Genomic DNA, 12,540 nt, shown 5'->3' with positions numbered 1-12,540 from the left:
TTGGCTCTTGGGATGTGGGATGGGGCTGAAGAGGGTGCAGGTGGGTGGCAGGCTGGGGTGTAGCTCCCCGGTGACTAATCCCCTGATGGAGATGCTCCTTCTAGTCCTGTGGACCCCTGTATGGGGGGATTAGAGGGGCAGGTCCCTTCCCAAAGCCCTTCAAGCCAAGGCTGTGGCATTTTCCATCAGGGTGCCCCCGCATCCGGCCACAGTGAGCTGCAAAGCCGCCACTTATCCCACCGTAGCCCTGTGGGAAAATCATGTCTGACTAAAGGCTCCCAAAACAGGCTTCCCGGGCCCTCAACCCCACGTGCCTGGGTTACACGACATCCACGTGATGGCGGGAATGTGGTAACACAATCTGGGCCTTGAGAAACGTCCCTGGTGTGGGCAGAGGCTGGAGGACAGAGCCAGCGTTGCTGAGCGGGTGCGGAGGCTGTGTTAAGGGCAGGGATCAGTGGAGCAGCTCCTGAAAAACTGGGCATAAACGGGTCAAACCAAAGAGAAAGCCCTGGCTGCCAGCTCTGCTCCAGCTAGGAGCTGTGAGTGGCACACGGGCACCTAAACACCGCTTGACGTGACAAATCCAAACACGGAGTAGGTATCTCCAGCACCTGCAAGCCTTCCTGCACTCTCTACAAATAGAAATGTAAGCAGCTTTGGCCACGAGTCATCTCCAGCCTCCCACTGCCCACACACATTGCTCGTCTTTCCCTGCCCAGGCAGAAATGTGTCTGCTCCCTTATTTTCCTCCTTGAAACAAGTGCCACCCACTCTGAGCAACACGTTGTTTCAGCCTGTCCCCCGGCTTTCCAAACCAAATGAGAGATTTTGAGTTAAAGGTTATTTGCCACACAGAAAGCATGACAGATCCAGTGGATTTCTCAAAACCAGTACACGTAACCCTGAGTGGGATGATCTTGCTTTTATACATGGTGCTGGGCTGCTGGGGAACAATTCAGTGTGTGGGAATTGGTGGGGAAAAGAAAATATGGAGTAAAAAAAAAAAAAAAAAATTCTGATTCCTTGTCCTAGGAAGCCTTCAGGGACAGGCAGAGTGAACCACGAGGATCCTAGCATTGCTGCAAGCTGGTGTCCAGCATCAGGAATGAGAGCAGGGAAGCCACGTGCTGGGTGCTCTGCCTGCAGCCTGCCCTATTTCACAGCCAGCACTTTCCTAACCCTGCAGGTCGCAAGTGGCTCAGTGCAGCAGGGCTAAAGGCAGAGACACGGCAGGAGCTGGCACCCGTCCTGCTGCCATTTAGCCTCCCAGTTGCCAGCCCCAAGGGAAGCGCAGCCTCCCCTTGCCTAGGAGGGCAGGAGAGCGTCAGCAGGAACAGGAGAAACCTTCGTCTTCCTCCATAGAAAGGAGGGGGGGGGGAAATCCCAAGAGAAGTAGACTGTGCCAGTGTACAGTGTATTTTTACTCTGCGGTGGGGAGACATAGGATAAGAAGCACTGTACTTCCAGTGACACCCCTGGAGCAGGCTGGGATGCCGAGTCCCCTTTTCCCTCTAAGCCCCTTCCCCTCAAGCCACTTCATTTGCAGCCATTTATTAAAAGCTCGTGTTAGTAAGAGCTCTTGCTGCTGGGTAAAAGCATTACACTGGGCTCTGTAGCAGAACTTTTCATTCCTAATAGATGCCTAAATCCCAATAGATGCCTATGCCTGAAAACTTCACATCTGTGGGAAGTGTCCATCACAGAGCATCATCCCAGCCAGCAGCTCACACTCTCCCATGCCCATTTATGGGCATTTAACATATCTGGGAACAAAACAACACGAAAAAAGCTCCAGTTGTCAGGAGAAGTTGGCCAGTTGGCCCCGAGCACAGTGCCACAGCACCCGCTGCCCAGTGCTCTGCCTCCGACCTGGACCCCAGAGCAGGTAGCATCCTACCCAGACAGGTCTCAGCCTCTCCCTCCATCACCCACCTGGGACAATCTCCTTGGGGAGGACTCATGAGTGCAGGATTTGGCTTCTACAGGCCCTGGCCTCGAGGGTGAAGCCTTGGAGCCTCTCTTGCCTGGTGGTGCTCCCATGGGAAGTGCCACAGAGAACGCAGGGCTGAGTGCAGTGTCCCCTGGCTGATGGGACGCTGCGGGATGCAGCACCAAAGGGGTTAGAAACACAATGTGGTGTTTGGATGTCGAGAAGAGCAGTGGGGAAACGGTGCTCTTCTGCTCCCTTCTCATCTCAGCGGTGCCTCGAGGAGCTGCGAGAGCTGTCGAGGCTTCTCTGAGCAGCTCCCAGTCATCCAACCGCGTCATCCAAAGGTGCGGGGAGAGCAAAGCCCCAGTGCCTGGTCCGTGAGCACCTTCTCTTGCAGGGCCCAGGATCTGCAGCCACAAGAAAAGCCTGGATGCTCTGTTAGTGTGGACCCTCCACGCAAGTGCTGAAACAGCCATGTTCATGCTCTACTGCGCTTTGCTGTCCTCCTCCATGGGCTTGGGGCTGCTTATGCCCTGGACCTTGCGGGGAAGGGGGCTATTGCTCCTTCTCCCTCTGCATATCCCGGCAGGACTTGAAGAAGTCACTGCGCAGCAGGCGGTAGAAGAGGATGATGTTCATGGGTGTCATGATTGCCATGCCCACCGTGCCTACAGCATACGTTGCTGGGGGCACGTTCTCCCGATTGAGGAAGAGCCAGCGAGTCATCCAGGCCAGCGTGGCGATGCGGAACACCACGTAGGTGCCCAGGTTGATGATGCTGTTGAGGCGGGTAGCAGGTGGTGTGCACCAGATTGGCCATGAGCAGGATCTGCCGCAGGTGGAGGAAGATGGAGTTAATCTCCACCAGTAAAGCCACGAGGGCAAACCCGACATACTGATGGAGCAGCACTGCAATACCAAAGCAGACAATCACCTGGGAAGGAGAAAGAAGACAGGCTGAGCCCGGGAGCTGGTTGCTCTCAGCAGCTGCAAACCGGAGCCCTCCATGCTTGGGCACAGCGTGGAGCAAAGGTGGAAACAGTTATCACGCCAGTGCCAAACCGCTGGTCATCACCCTGCACATAGGTTTGCAGCGTTGCAGCCTCCAGCCAGCGCTGCAGCCTCGGGCATGAGATAAAGCCTCCCCAATGTTGCATGAAACCTGAGCAGGTTTCTTTTTTCCTGTGGGAGGAGAGGGAAACACTTCTATAAACTCCAGGTTGGCAGAGGAGACAGAGCAGCCAGACCTAACCCTGCTTTTGTGGCCTGGGGAATGCAGTTAGTTGTGGCCCAGCAGGTTTTTCCGCACACAGTGAACGGCTGAACTGGGCAGGAAGGGAGACGTGTAGCCCAGGGCTACTACGGTTGCTGCTGGCTCAGGGATTCTCCCCAGAACAGGCACGCTGCAGGGATTAAGCAGCTTTGGTGCATCAAAGAGCCCCGTGGGATGCCCCAAGCCTGGCCTGAAGCACCCTGGGGCTGCTGGATGCTGCAGCAGAGGACAGGGCTGTTAGGGGCAGAGCGGGCCTGATTCCTGCCCCGCACCCTCCCTGCCAGGCAGGGGGACAGGCTCTGCCTGCCCACACTTCAGCACACTCAGTCCTTTCCTCAGTTTATACTATTAATGCTGTTCTCTGTATTGGCTCTTTAATGAGATTATCTGCTCCCTGCTCGTTAAGTCACTGTCTTGGCCTGAATTAGCTTTCTTGTGGAGACGACCTTTTGACTTGCGAGCAGCGGCTGGCAGAGCCACAGGGCTCGCCGGGATCTGCGAGACAGCAAGTCTGACCATCGCCTCCCCTGTTTCATCCCAGGTAGGTCCTGGTACTGTCCCTGTCCCCCATCCCCAGGCTGTGCAGACCCCCGTGCCTCCCCTGTAACCCAGAGCGTCTCCGCTGCTCAGCTCCAGGCTGTGCTACCCCCCTGCACTGCAGCATCTGCAATGCTCCAGCATCTGGACATCGGAGGCGATCAAAGAGAAACCCACGCTGGGCACAGCCAGCAGCAAAGCAGGCAGAGGGCCCCACTGGTGTGGGCCTTCTGCACCACGGCTGCTCCAGCCACCCCAGCCCCGTGGCCACAGCTCTGACCCGAATGAGAGGAAAACACCCCGGGGAGCGGGAAGTGGAAGGTGGGATGTGCAGCCCTTCTGGGCAGATGCTCCAAGTGGCCGAGAGCTGGCAGGAGCTGAGCTGCTTACCTGTGCCGGTGGGGACACCTGGGTCACTGCCGGTCCATTACACTGTTATCGATCAGGCCCCCAGCCCAGCCCCTTCCCCCCTACTCTGTGCACACATGGGGTTTTTTCTACCCCATCTTTGGGTGCCTTTCTGCAGATCCTTGAAGAGTACATGAGTCCTGCAGGACCAAGAGGAGCTCCAAGCCCTGCTGTCTGGGCTTCTCTCCCCAGGCAGAAAAATCAGACAGATTTTGTAACAGGCAGCAATACCCACACTAGCAACAGCACGAGCCCTGCTCGTGTTCCCCAGCCCCAGCCTCCCTGCTGGTACAAGTGCCAGCGTCTGTCCCTCAGAGAGCGGCCGCTGGACTCACCACAGAGTGATGGAAGAGCAGCTCCCAGGACTGGTGAAGTTTCTGATTGCACAACATGTCCACGAAGTCTTCAAGGAAATAACCTGGGATCAGAGAGGCCATGAGCAAAGAAGGGGGCCAGGAAGGACTGTGCCAAGTGACTCCCCTGCCCCAGCAGGCTCTGCACCTGACTGGGCTGCGCAGCCTCTCTGGGGAAGTGATGGCCACAGCTCAGCCCAAACCTTTTGTGGGTGGAAAGTCACGCACAGAGCAGGATCACACACAGCAGGAGAAGGAAATTAGTGTGTTTTGGGTCCCTCCTGCAATCACTCTGTAGGATGTGCTCCTAGGGAGAGGCACTAACTGATCACTTGGATCTGTTCCTGGAGAAGGGTGACAGCGAAGACAGCATGCGGACCCTCACCCTTGTTACTGTCCCAGAACTGGATCTCTTTCAGCCTGGAGCACTTAGCTGCAGGATTCGCTGCCACCGAACCAACCCCATGTTGGCATTTTAGACACTCAGACCTCCTTGCTGAGCTGTAGCCATGCTGGAAAGCCTGTTAGCACTGACCACAGGGCTGGTGACAGATCTGCAAGAAGGTGACAAAGTGGTGGGGGGGAGGCTTCACACAGCCAGGGGACTCAAAGCTCCTGGGCTCCACACTGGCAGATTTAGCTCGAGGCTTTGGGGGGACCTGCATCAACCCCATATCATGGGCATTTTTGGGATGTTCCAAGCCCTGGCTGCCCCACGAGGATGGTGGCAGGCAGCCTGGTGCCCAGTACCTCCTGGCTGCGGGTTCCGTGGGACAGAAAGGAGCCACTGTCCTTTGCCAAGAATAGGGCGATTGTCTGGGGTGCCTGAGACATCGCTGCCCGTGACATGGCTCGAGGGGCTGGTGTCAGGCACTGATGAGCCCCTGGGGACCCCCAGGGGGGCAGAACAGGGGGCAGCCCTCTCCCCCCACCTCACCTACAGATACGGCGACCAGGCTGTGTGCCCCGGGTGGGTGCGTGCCCACCAGGTCCTCGGACAGCCCGGGGTGGAGGCAGAACCTGCGGGGAGAGGAACTGTGAGTGCCGGGCAGCACCAGTGGTTCCCCAATTCCCTTCCAGTGTCCCTGCTGCCCACCTGGTGCTGCTGACCACCCCGGAGCCCTCCCATCCTCCTGGTCCCCCCACGGTCACCCCTGTCCTCCTGTTTCCCCCCCGAGTCTCCCCATCCCCTGCTGCCTGTCCCTCGCTCCCCCTGTGCTCCTCCATCTCTCAGTGCCCCCCCAGTTTCCAAGCCTACACCCTCCTCAATGCCCCTCAGGGTCCCCCCCACCCCTGGTAAAGCTCAATCTCCCTCCGGGCACCTTCCGTCGGGGTCCCTCGATGCCCCCATTCCCCTCTAGTACCCCCAGTCGTCGTCGTCGTGTCCGTCCCCCCCCTTCCCCAGCTACCCTCCGGTGTTCCGCCGTGCCCGGGCCGCTCACCCTGCCAGCGCCCCGCCGCCGCTAAGCACGCTGTGCGCTAACGACGTCCAGATGTTCCGCCACTTCCAGCGGTTACGCCGGGCCGAGGGCGGCGGCGGCACCAGCCGTTCCAATCCCCGGTTCAGCAAACGGAAAGCAGCGAAAGAACCGGCCACCACCAACAACCCCGGGCTAAAAGCCATGGGCATCCCACCGGCCCGCAGCCTCCCCCAGGGTTTCCCATAGGCACCGAGCGGGCTGCTCGACGGCTCCGCCTCGATCGGCCCCGGGACCCGCCCCGGGCACCGGCACCGCCCTGCCCCGGTCGGGATGCGCGGCCCCGGGGCGAGGAGCGGGGGGGGTGTGGGGGGAATAACGAGCGTCGTCCCCGCAGGGAAGGGCCGGGTGGGCTGGCTGGCACTGGTATTTCCTGCATCCCCTCCCACGCAAAGATGCAGACGCGCAGGGGAAGTGCTTCTCCTCGGAGCGAGTGACTCAGGGACGGGGCGGGGGGCCAACGGGAAACGAGCCCCCCGGGGTGTGCATCAGCCTTCCCCGGGCATCGCAGGGCAGGAACGATGGTCAGCCCAAAAGCCGGCTGTAAGCGTGGCACAGAGCGGGGGCCTGGGTGTCCCGTCAGTGTGCTAGAGCTGGGGACGCCTTCCTCGTTCCCCTGAGGTTCCTCCTCCACTTGGGTGGCACCGGGTGGCTGAAGAACGCACCTGTGACGTGCTGCGGCCGGTGGTCCTTTGCCCCAAAGCGTCCCTGGCATGTGATGCCAGTGAGGATCTTGCACTGTTGTTCTGTGCTGGAGAGCTGTCCCCCACCCTGGGCAAGGACCCCCCAGACACACACCACCGGCTCTGATTGCACATCGAGCAAGCAAAAAGCTCTGAATGCCCCGCCACAAAATAATGCCCTGCCCACAGCACTGTTGTCCTTCATCCCCCCGTCCCATGTCTGGTCCCAAAAGGAGCTCCCCGATGTCTGGGATATCCCAGCTCTGCTGTCCAGGGTTTGTGGGAATTCAGGATCCCATACCCAGAATTTCTTTAGTTGCATCCTACAACTATGCCGCTTTTCCAGCTTCCCGTAATTTGATCGCTCCCTTGTTGCTTTTTGATGTCTCCACCAGAAGCGTGGCTGCTGCACAGACCTCGCTTCTCTTCTGCAGACAGGATGAGTCACCATGTACACACTGATTAATGTCAAACTCTGCCTTTCCTTTGAGGTATTAATTTCAGATGAATTCTTCTACTTTCTCTTTGCTGAAACAGAAACGTGTGGAGCCTGAGCTCTCAGCTGCTGCCCTGATCGGGGTGATGGACACTAAAACATCAACAAGTAATACGCTGATGGAAGGGACACTGAGGAGGGGAGTGATTAAATCAGATTCGAAGGAGAGGAGTGAGATAGTCCCAACCTATAAAAACGCATCTGTTCCTGCTGCAAAAATTTGCTTAAAAACCGGACAAGACAATGTAATTTCATAGCAGTTAAGTGGCAGGGAGGCGCTGCCTGAAGTAATCGGCAGACCTGGCTGCTCAGGGGATTATAAAGAATCTTGCGTATTAGGGCTTGAAGGATCACATACGCTAATCTGTTACTGAGAAGGCCAAATGCAAAGACATTTCTGTTTAGTATAAGATATGCCGAGGAAAGGGAGACGTGCCAGGCTGCTCAGGGCACCGAGGAGAAAAATCGTTTAACAATTAATTGCAGTATAAAATTGCAGAGAGATGATTCCTAATGAGGACTCGTCTGCAGTGTTTTAGCCTCAGAAATCTCGGCTGCTCCTTTCTGCGGTGACAACCTTGCCCTTCACCTGCCTGCAGGTAAGTCCCAGACCATGAAACGCCTGCAAGCCTGGCCCCGTTTGTCCCAGGGGCTCCTCCATTCACGGTGTTATTCTTCTAAAGAGGAACATTTGGCCAGGCTTGGGTCAGGGACAGGAATAGTTAAAATGTTTCTGGACAGTGGAGAGCTTTTACCTGCCACTTCTGCAAGGGAGGAATTTAAGCCGTGATTAACTGAGACTCTGGTTCAGGGGCTTTGATCCCACTGCTAGAGAGCACTAGCAACAGCTACATACATAGTACTTTTTGGATACTTTCAGCCCAGATTTTACTTTAATTTTACCAGGACTTGCCGTCAGACAGTGGTTTCTTACAAGCTTTTTCCAGCCTTTTCTCCTTTTCTCCCTTCCTCTGCAGCAATGGCATTAAGCAGGAATGGTTTTAGAGCTGGAGACTTCCAAGCCCAGTTCCAAACAGGTCCCTTGACACCAGATTAAGCCAAATATTCAGCCATGTCCCAGAGGCTCGGAGGCCAGACTTGTCCCAAAAGAAGCCGTACAGAAGAGCAGGGACAGGAGCTCCAGGGCACAGCTGCCACCAGAGGTCCCTGCACGCTCGCTGGAGAGCTGGGAAGAGCAGCCCGATCTGATGGGACTCTTCATTCACACCTTATTTGGAGATATTGCCTTTTTCACCTAAATTTCGAGAAGTTTTCCAACAGTCCCCGAACGACCTCATTTTTTGCAGGGAGGCAGCTCAGCCTGGTGATGGGTCGCTGCCGGTGCCTGCTCCCAGCGAGGCAGGGGACTCCTTCCAGATGTCAGCAAGGACGTGCCTACATCCATCCCGTAATGCCGTGGGGACCACAGCTAATCCGACAGCAGGGGTGTAAATGGAGTGTACAGCAGTTTTTTCAATAGCTGGACAGTTTTTTTCTCCCTTTCACAGGTTGGAGTTTCTCTGCAGCAGAGAGAACCCATTCTCTCTGGGTGGGAGAACCCATTTTCCACAATAAAGAGCTGGCAGTTTGTTGATAATCCCCCATATGAATTCTGCCAGATAAACTGTGTCCTCCCTTAGATGCTCCCCACTACTCCTGGATGGGGGTTTGGGTGTACTTTCGCAGATCTGCCATCCCTTGCACAAGGAGGAGCCCACTCTGCGCCTGAGCACAGCCGGGGGCTCGCCATAGCCAACACATGTGGGAGCTTCTGACACGGCAAAGTTCTTCTGGCAAAAGTCATGCTCTTGTTTTTGGAAAGCCTTGCTCCCTTAATCTGCCGCTTTCCAGCCAGGGAGGCATAAAGCCCATCTGCTCATCTTATGCCAGACCTGGATCACACCTAAAATAATTTGAGGAGTCCAAGATCTCAAACAAATCAAGCAGCTTGGTTTCCAAACTTTAATTAGCTGTTGTCTTCATCCTTCTCTAAAGTGTGTCACTACTCTATCTGCTATGTCATAAAAAGTCAGACGATATAGGAATGCTTTACTCTATATATGCACATTTTCATTCAGAAAGTCTATAACTCCAGAGTTATGAAAGGATCTACTGTGCAAAATGCACGCTGGGTATGGCAAAGCATGCCCAGGCATTGCAGAGGTAGCTGTGAAGACAGCTGAAATCAATGCAAACAAGAGCGTCCACCCCTTCCAGCCAGAAACACCTTCCTGATGTGGAAGCTGGATATTCTCCAGGTGGACCTGGGGATATACTCGCCATAGCCACAGGACAAAGGCACATTAGTCATTGCAAGCATGGTGAGCAGGAGAAGGGTTTCTGCTGGCACCGACAGCACAGAGAGTTTTTAACTACCTTTTTCCCCAGCCCCTAGCTCCATTTCACACCCCCCCCCCCCCTCCAGGATTTAATGCAAGAAATGCCAAAGTGTGCATCACTTAACCACTGACCTCAGGACTTGATCTTATCTGGCAGAGGAAATCATCCGGCTTTGCGCCACAGCCCATCTATTCACCCTGCTCAAACCTGTGAGCTCAGCCTCCCGAGGGGAAGACTCTTCCCTTCCCTCCCCCAAGAGTTTTGACCAGCCCTGCAGGTGTCCTGCTGTCCAGGTTGGTCATCCTTCCTGAGATCATTCCTTGAATAATCAGTGTCTCCTGGGAGTTTCACAGCACTGGGATGCTCTGGTACCAGCTGCTGGCCGCTGCCTGGCCAGGCACAGCACGCTGCCTTCTGCAGCCTGGCGTGCAGGAATGCCCCCCTTACCCAAGAGCCAGAGCCACCCAGGCAGAGCCTGCTTTGCCCACATAATAAACAACCCCATGGCAGATTGCTCTGGATGCTCTTGCTTTTGGCCTTCTTCCTTTTTCCCAGGACTGGAAGTATTTTTTTCTCAGGTTTTGGCACAAGGGACCTGTAGGAGAAACCTGTGACAACAGTACAGCGTCCCTAAGGATGCTGCAGGCTCAGTTGTCTCTCAGGGGCTTGGGCTGGACCAGCTGCCGTGATCTGGTTGCACAAAGGATGTGCTCTCTCCTTCTCACCCCAGTTGCACAGGTATGCTGTAGGATAAAAAAAAAAATTCCATGGGCAGACACATTGACTGGCAAAACCCCTTCAAGCACAGCAGCATAGGCAGTTCCTTATATTTCTCCTCTGCTTTCAGTAGCTGAAATGCCCCAAATTTGTCTACTTTCTGAATTGTTTATCTGCTGCTATTAGTAAGTTCCTAATTAGTTATTCAAGTTCATTCTTTCCTTGTGGTGAACAGTGAAATGTGGGGCCAGGTGTCTGCCCAGCCTGTATCCCATCTCTCACCACCACCAGACATACATATTTAGGAAGAAAACGTGAAACAGCATATATAATTATTCTTACCCTATAAGCAAATTCTTTCCCACTAAAAATTTCCTTTTCCATGTCTTCCTCCCTTGTGGGATAAACATTTTTTTTTCCCTGTATAGTTCACCATTCTCAAGCTTAAGTAATTTTTTATGGATATCTGTCTGCTTTCTGGTTACATCATGATGTATTTATGACCACATGCTTTTTTTGCAATTCAGACAGGTTCAGAATGAGCCCTGCAAGGTGGAAGCACGTCTCAGCCCCTACACCCACTCCGTGCAGCACCACACGTTGCTAAGCCCACCCGATTCCTCCTGCATTAGGAATATAAGCACAGGAGCTTCCTAACTACGTCTCCTGCTGCTGCTGGCTCCGCAACTTGGAACAGGTTAGGTTCCCTCCTGAATTCTCTTGTTATTAATATCACAAACCAAGCTGTTCTGAGAGCGGTGTCCCATTAATCATTTTAGCTCTGCTGCAGTTTTTACCTCGCTTCCTCTTCCTGTGCCTGAACAGTCTTCAATAACATTCAGCTCTGTGGGTAGCGCTTGGTTAAAATCAGCAGGTCTGCTAGAGCAGGGAAGGACCCTGACCTGAGCAAGCTGGGGCCAAGTGAAGGTGGGACAAGGATGCATCCACACAGCCACAGCTGCATTACGGCATGAAAAAATGTGCTACACCAGCTGACAGTAGCAGGGACTTGAAGGGAGGAGAGCTACCCCCCTTAAATCTTCGCCTCTAAACTTGAATTTTCTGGTGTGCTGACAACACTGGAGAGACACAGCAAAAGTGAAGATACCTAATAAAATATGAGGTCAGCTCAGCAGCTCTTGTGAGCCAGCACCAATGCAGGCAGCAGGTCTGGTCAGAGATTTCCGATGCCTACCTGGGCTCTGCTCGCGTTTGAGGGCACTGCTTCCTTTTGCTCTCTTCCTTCCTATGTTTAATCCTGCTGTGTGTTACAAGCAAAGGTCTTAGCCACACTGAGCATCTATCTCTGGGTTACCTAACAAAGGGCCAAAAGATGCTTACAGGTCATCTTTCCAAAAACCTGCCTCCAATACCATCCCATTGCCTGAATCCCTCGAGGCCATACCGTGTGTTCCTAGGTGCTGGCTCTCAGAGATGCAGTAACACAGCACCCCTGCAGCTAACCTGAACCTTTCCTCTTACATCCAGTGCCCTTTTCAACTTTCTACCCTTTGCCATCATCTTTGGCCCTATCAGAAATGGGCATTTTGTTTTGCCTTTATCCCTTTGCATTTTATAAAAGCCCTTCCGTGGCTGCTCGGCTGCATCCAGCAGCATCCAGCAGCCGAATTAGCTGCTGAGCCCCGCAATGTGGATGCCAGTGCACAGGACCGAGCTCCGTCTGGCTCGTCCCGAAGCCTCCCACAGCTGCACATCTTCGTACCATCTTCGTACCTGCCACTTTGCCGGCGCGCTGCAGCTTTCATCCATAAGCAAACAATGTTTTTCAGGGATTTCTGCTGAGTCAGAGAATGTCTCCGCGAGGGCTGCTGCTTCTCCACGTGGGAATGCGCTTCTGGGGAATAATTACAGAGAGTTTAAACAGGGACGTTCGGCAGCCAAATTGCTTCATATTCAGGCTCCTGGCCAGGAAGGCAGAGCCCAAAAGCTGCTTGTTGGCACTGTGAGAAAATACCTCACACCTGCGCCCATCATGGGCGTGCATTGCCCATGGGCTAAGATCACTCCTTACACGGCAGCACCACGGCACCCGGCACTAAAAGAAAGTACGCTCATGGCTTGGAGGGTCCGACAAAGCGAGCTGCTTCGCAAATCAGCCAGCTTGCACTTACAGAGCATCCCTGTGCATGTCTCTTCTCTGGGCCATGCCCACCAAAGGATTTTTATCCTCCCCTTCCCACACTGGATTTGGGAACGTGCTGCGTGGCAGAAAGCCCGTCAATGCAAAGCTCCGGTTCTGCAAGGGAGATGATGGAAGCACACTGATAGTAACTTTTCCACCCCTAAATTTTGAGGCATTAT

The 12,540-nt window shown here is 54.6% G+C and overlaps 1 protein-coding gene and 1 long non-coding RNA gene across 3 annotated transcripts; one reads left to right on the top strand and one right to left on the bottom strand.

Annotated features, from left to right (window-relative positions):
• Positions 1-1,538: 1,538 nt before the first annotated feature.
• Positions 1,539-7,611, bottom strand: TLCD2 (TLC domain containing 2). The gene is given in 6 exon segments (XM_052804422.1): positions 1,539-2,722; positions 2,724-2,867; positions 4,487-4,569; positions 5,442-5,524; positions 5,947-6,248; positions 6,251-7,611. Coding segments are annotated over 6 exon segments (1,479 nt in total). The 5' UTR covers positions 6,884-7,611; the 3' UTR covers positions 1,539-2,488.
• Positions 7,612-7,651: 40 nt separating this feature from the next.
• On the top strand, positions 7,652-12,120 carry LOC128149336 (uncharacterized). Of its 2 annotated transcripts, XR_008237614.1 has the most exons (4): positions 7,652-7,760; positions 10,080-10,239; positions 10,746-10,915; positions 12,009-12,120. It is a non-coding gene; the product is annotated as an uncharacterized LOC128149336 (long non-coding RNA). The 2 variants fall into 2 exon arrangements; XR_008237613.1 differs by lacking the exon at positions 12,009-12,120 and having other exon boundaries at positions 10,746-11,164.
• Positions 12,121-12,540: the final 420 nt, after the last annotated feature.

Source organism: Harpia harpyja, chromosome 12, assembly GCF_026419915.1.
Source record: "Harpia harpyja isolate bHarHar1 chromosome 12, bHarHar1 primary haplotype, whole genome shotgun sequence".
NCBI lineage: Eukaryota > Metazoa > Chordata > Aves > Accipitriformes > Accipitridae > Harpia > Harpia harpyja.
This window is presented reverse-complemented; position numbering and strand designations above follow the sequence as displayed.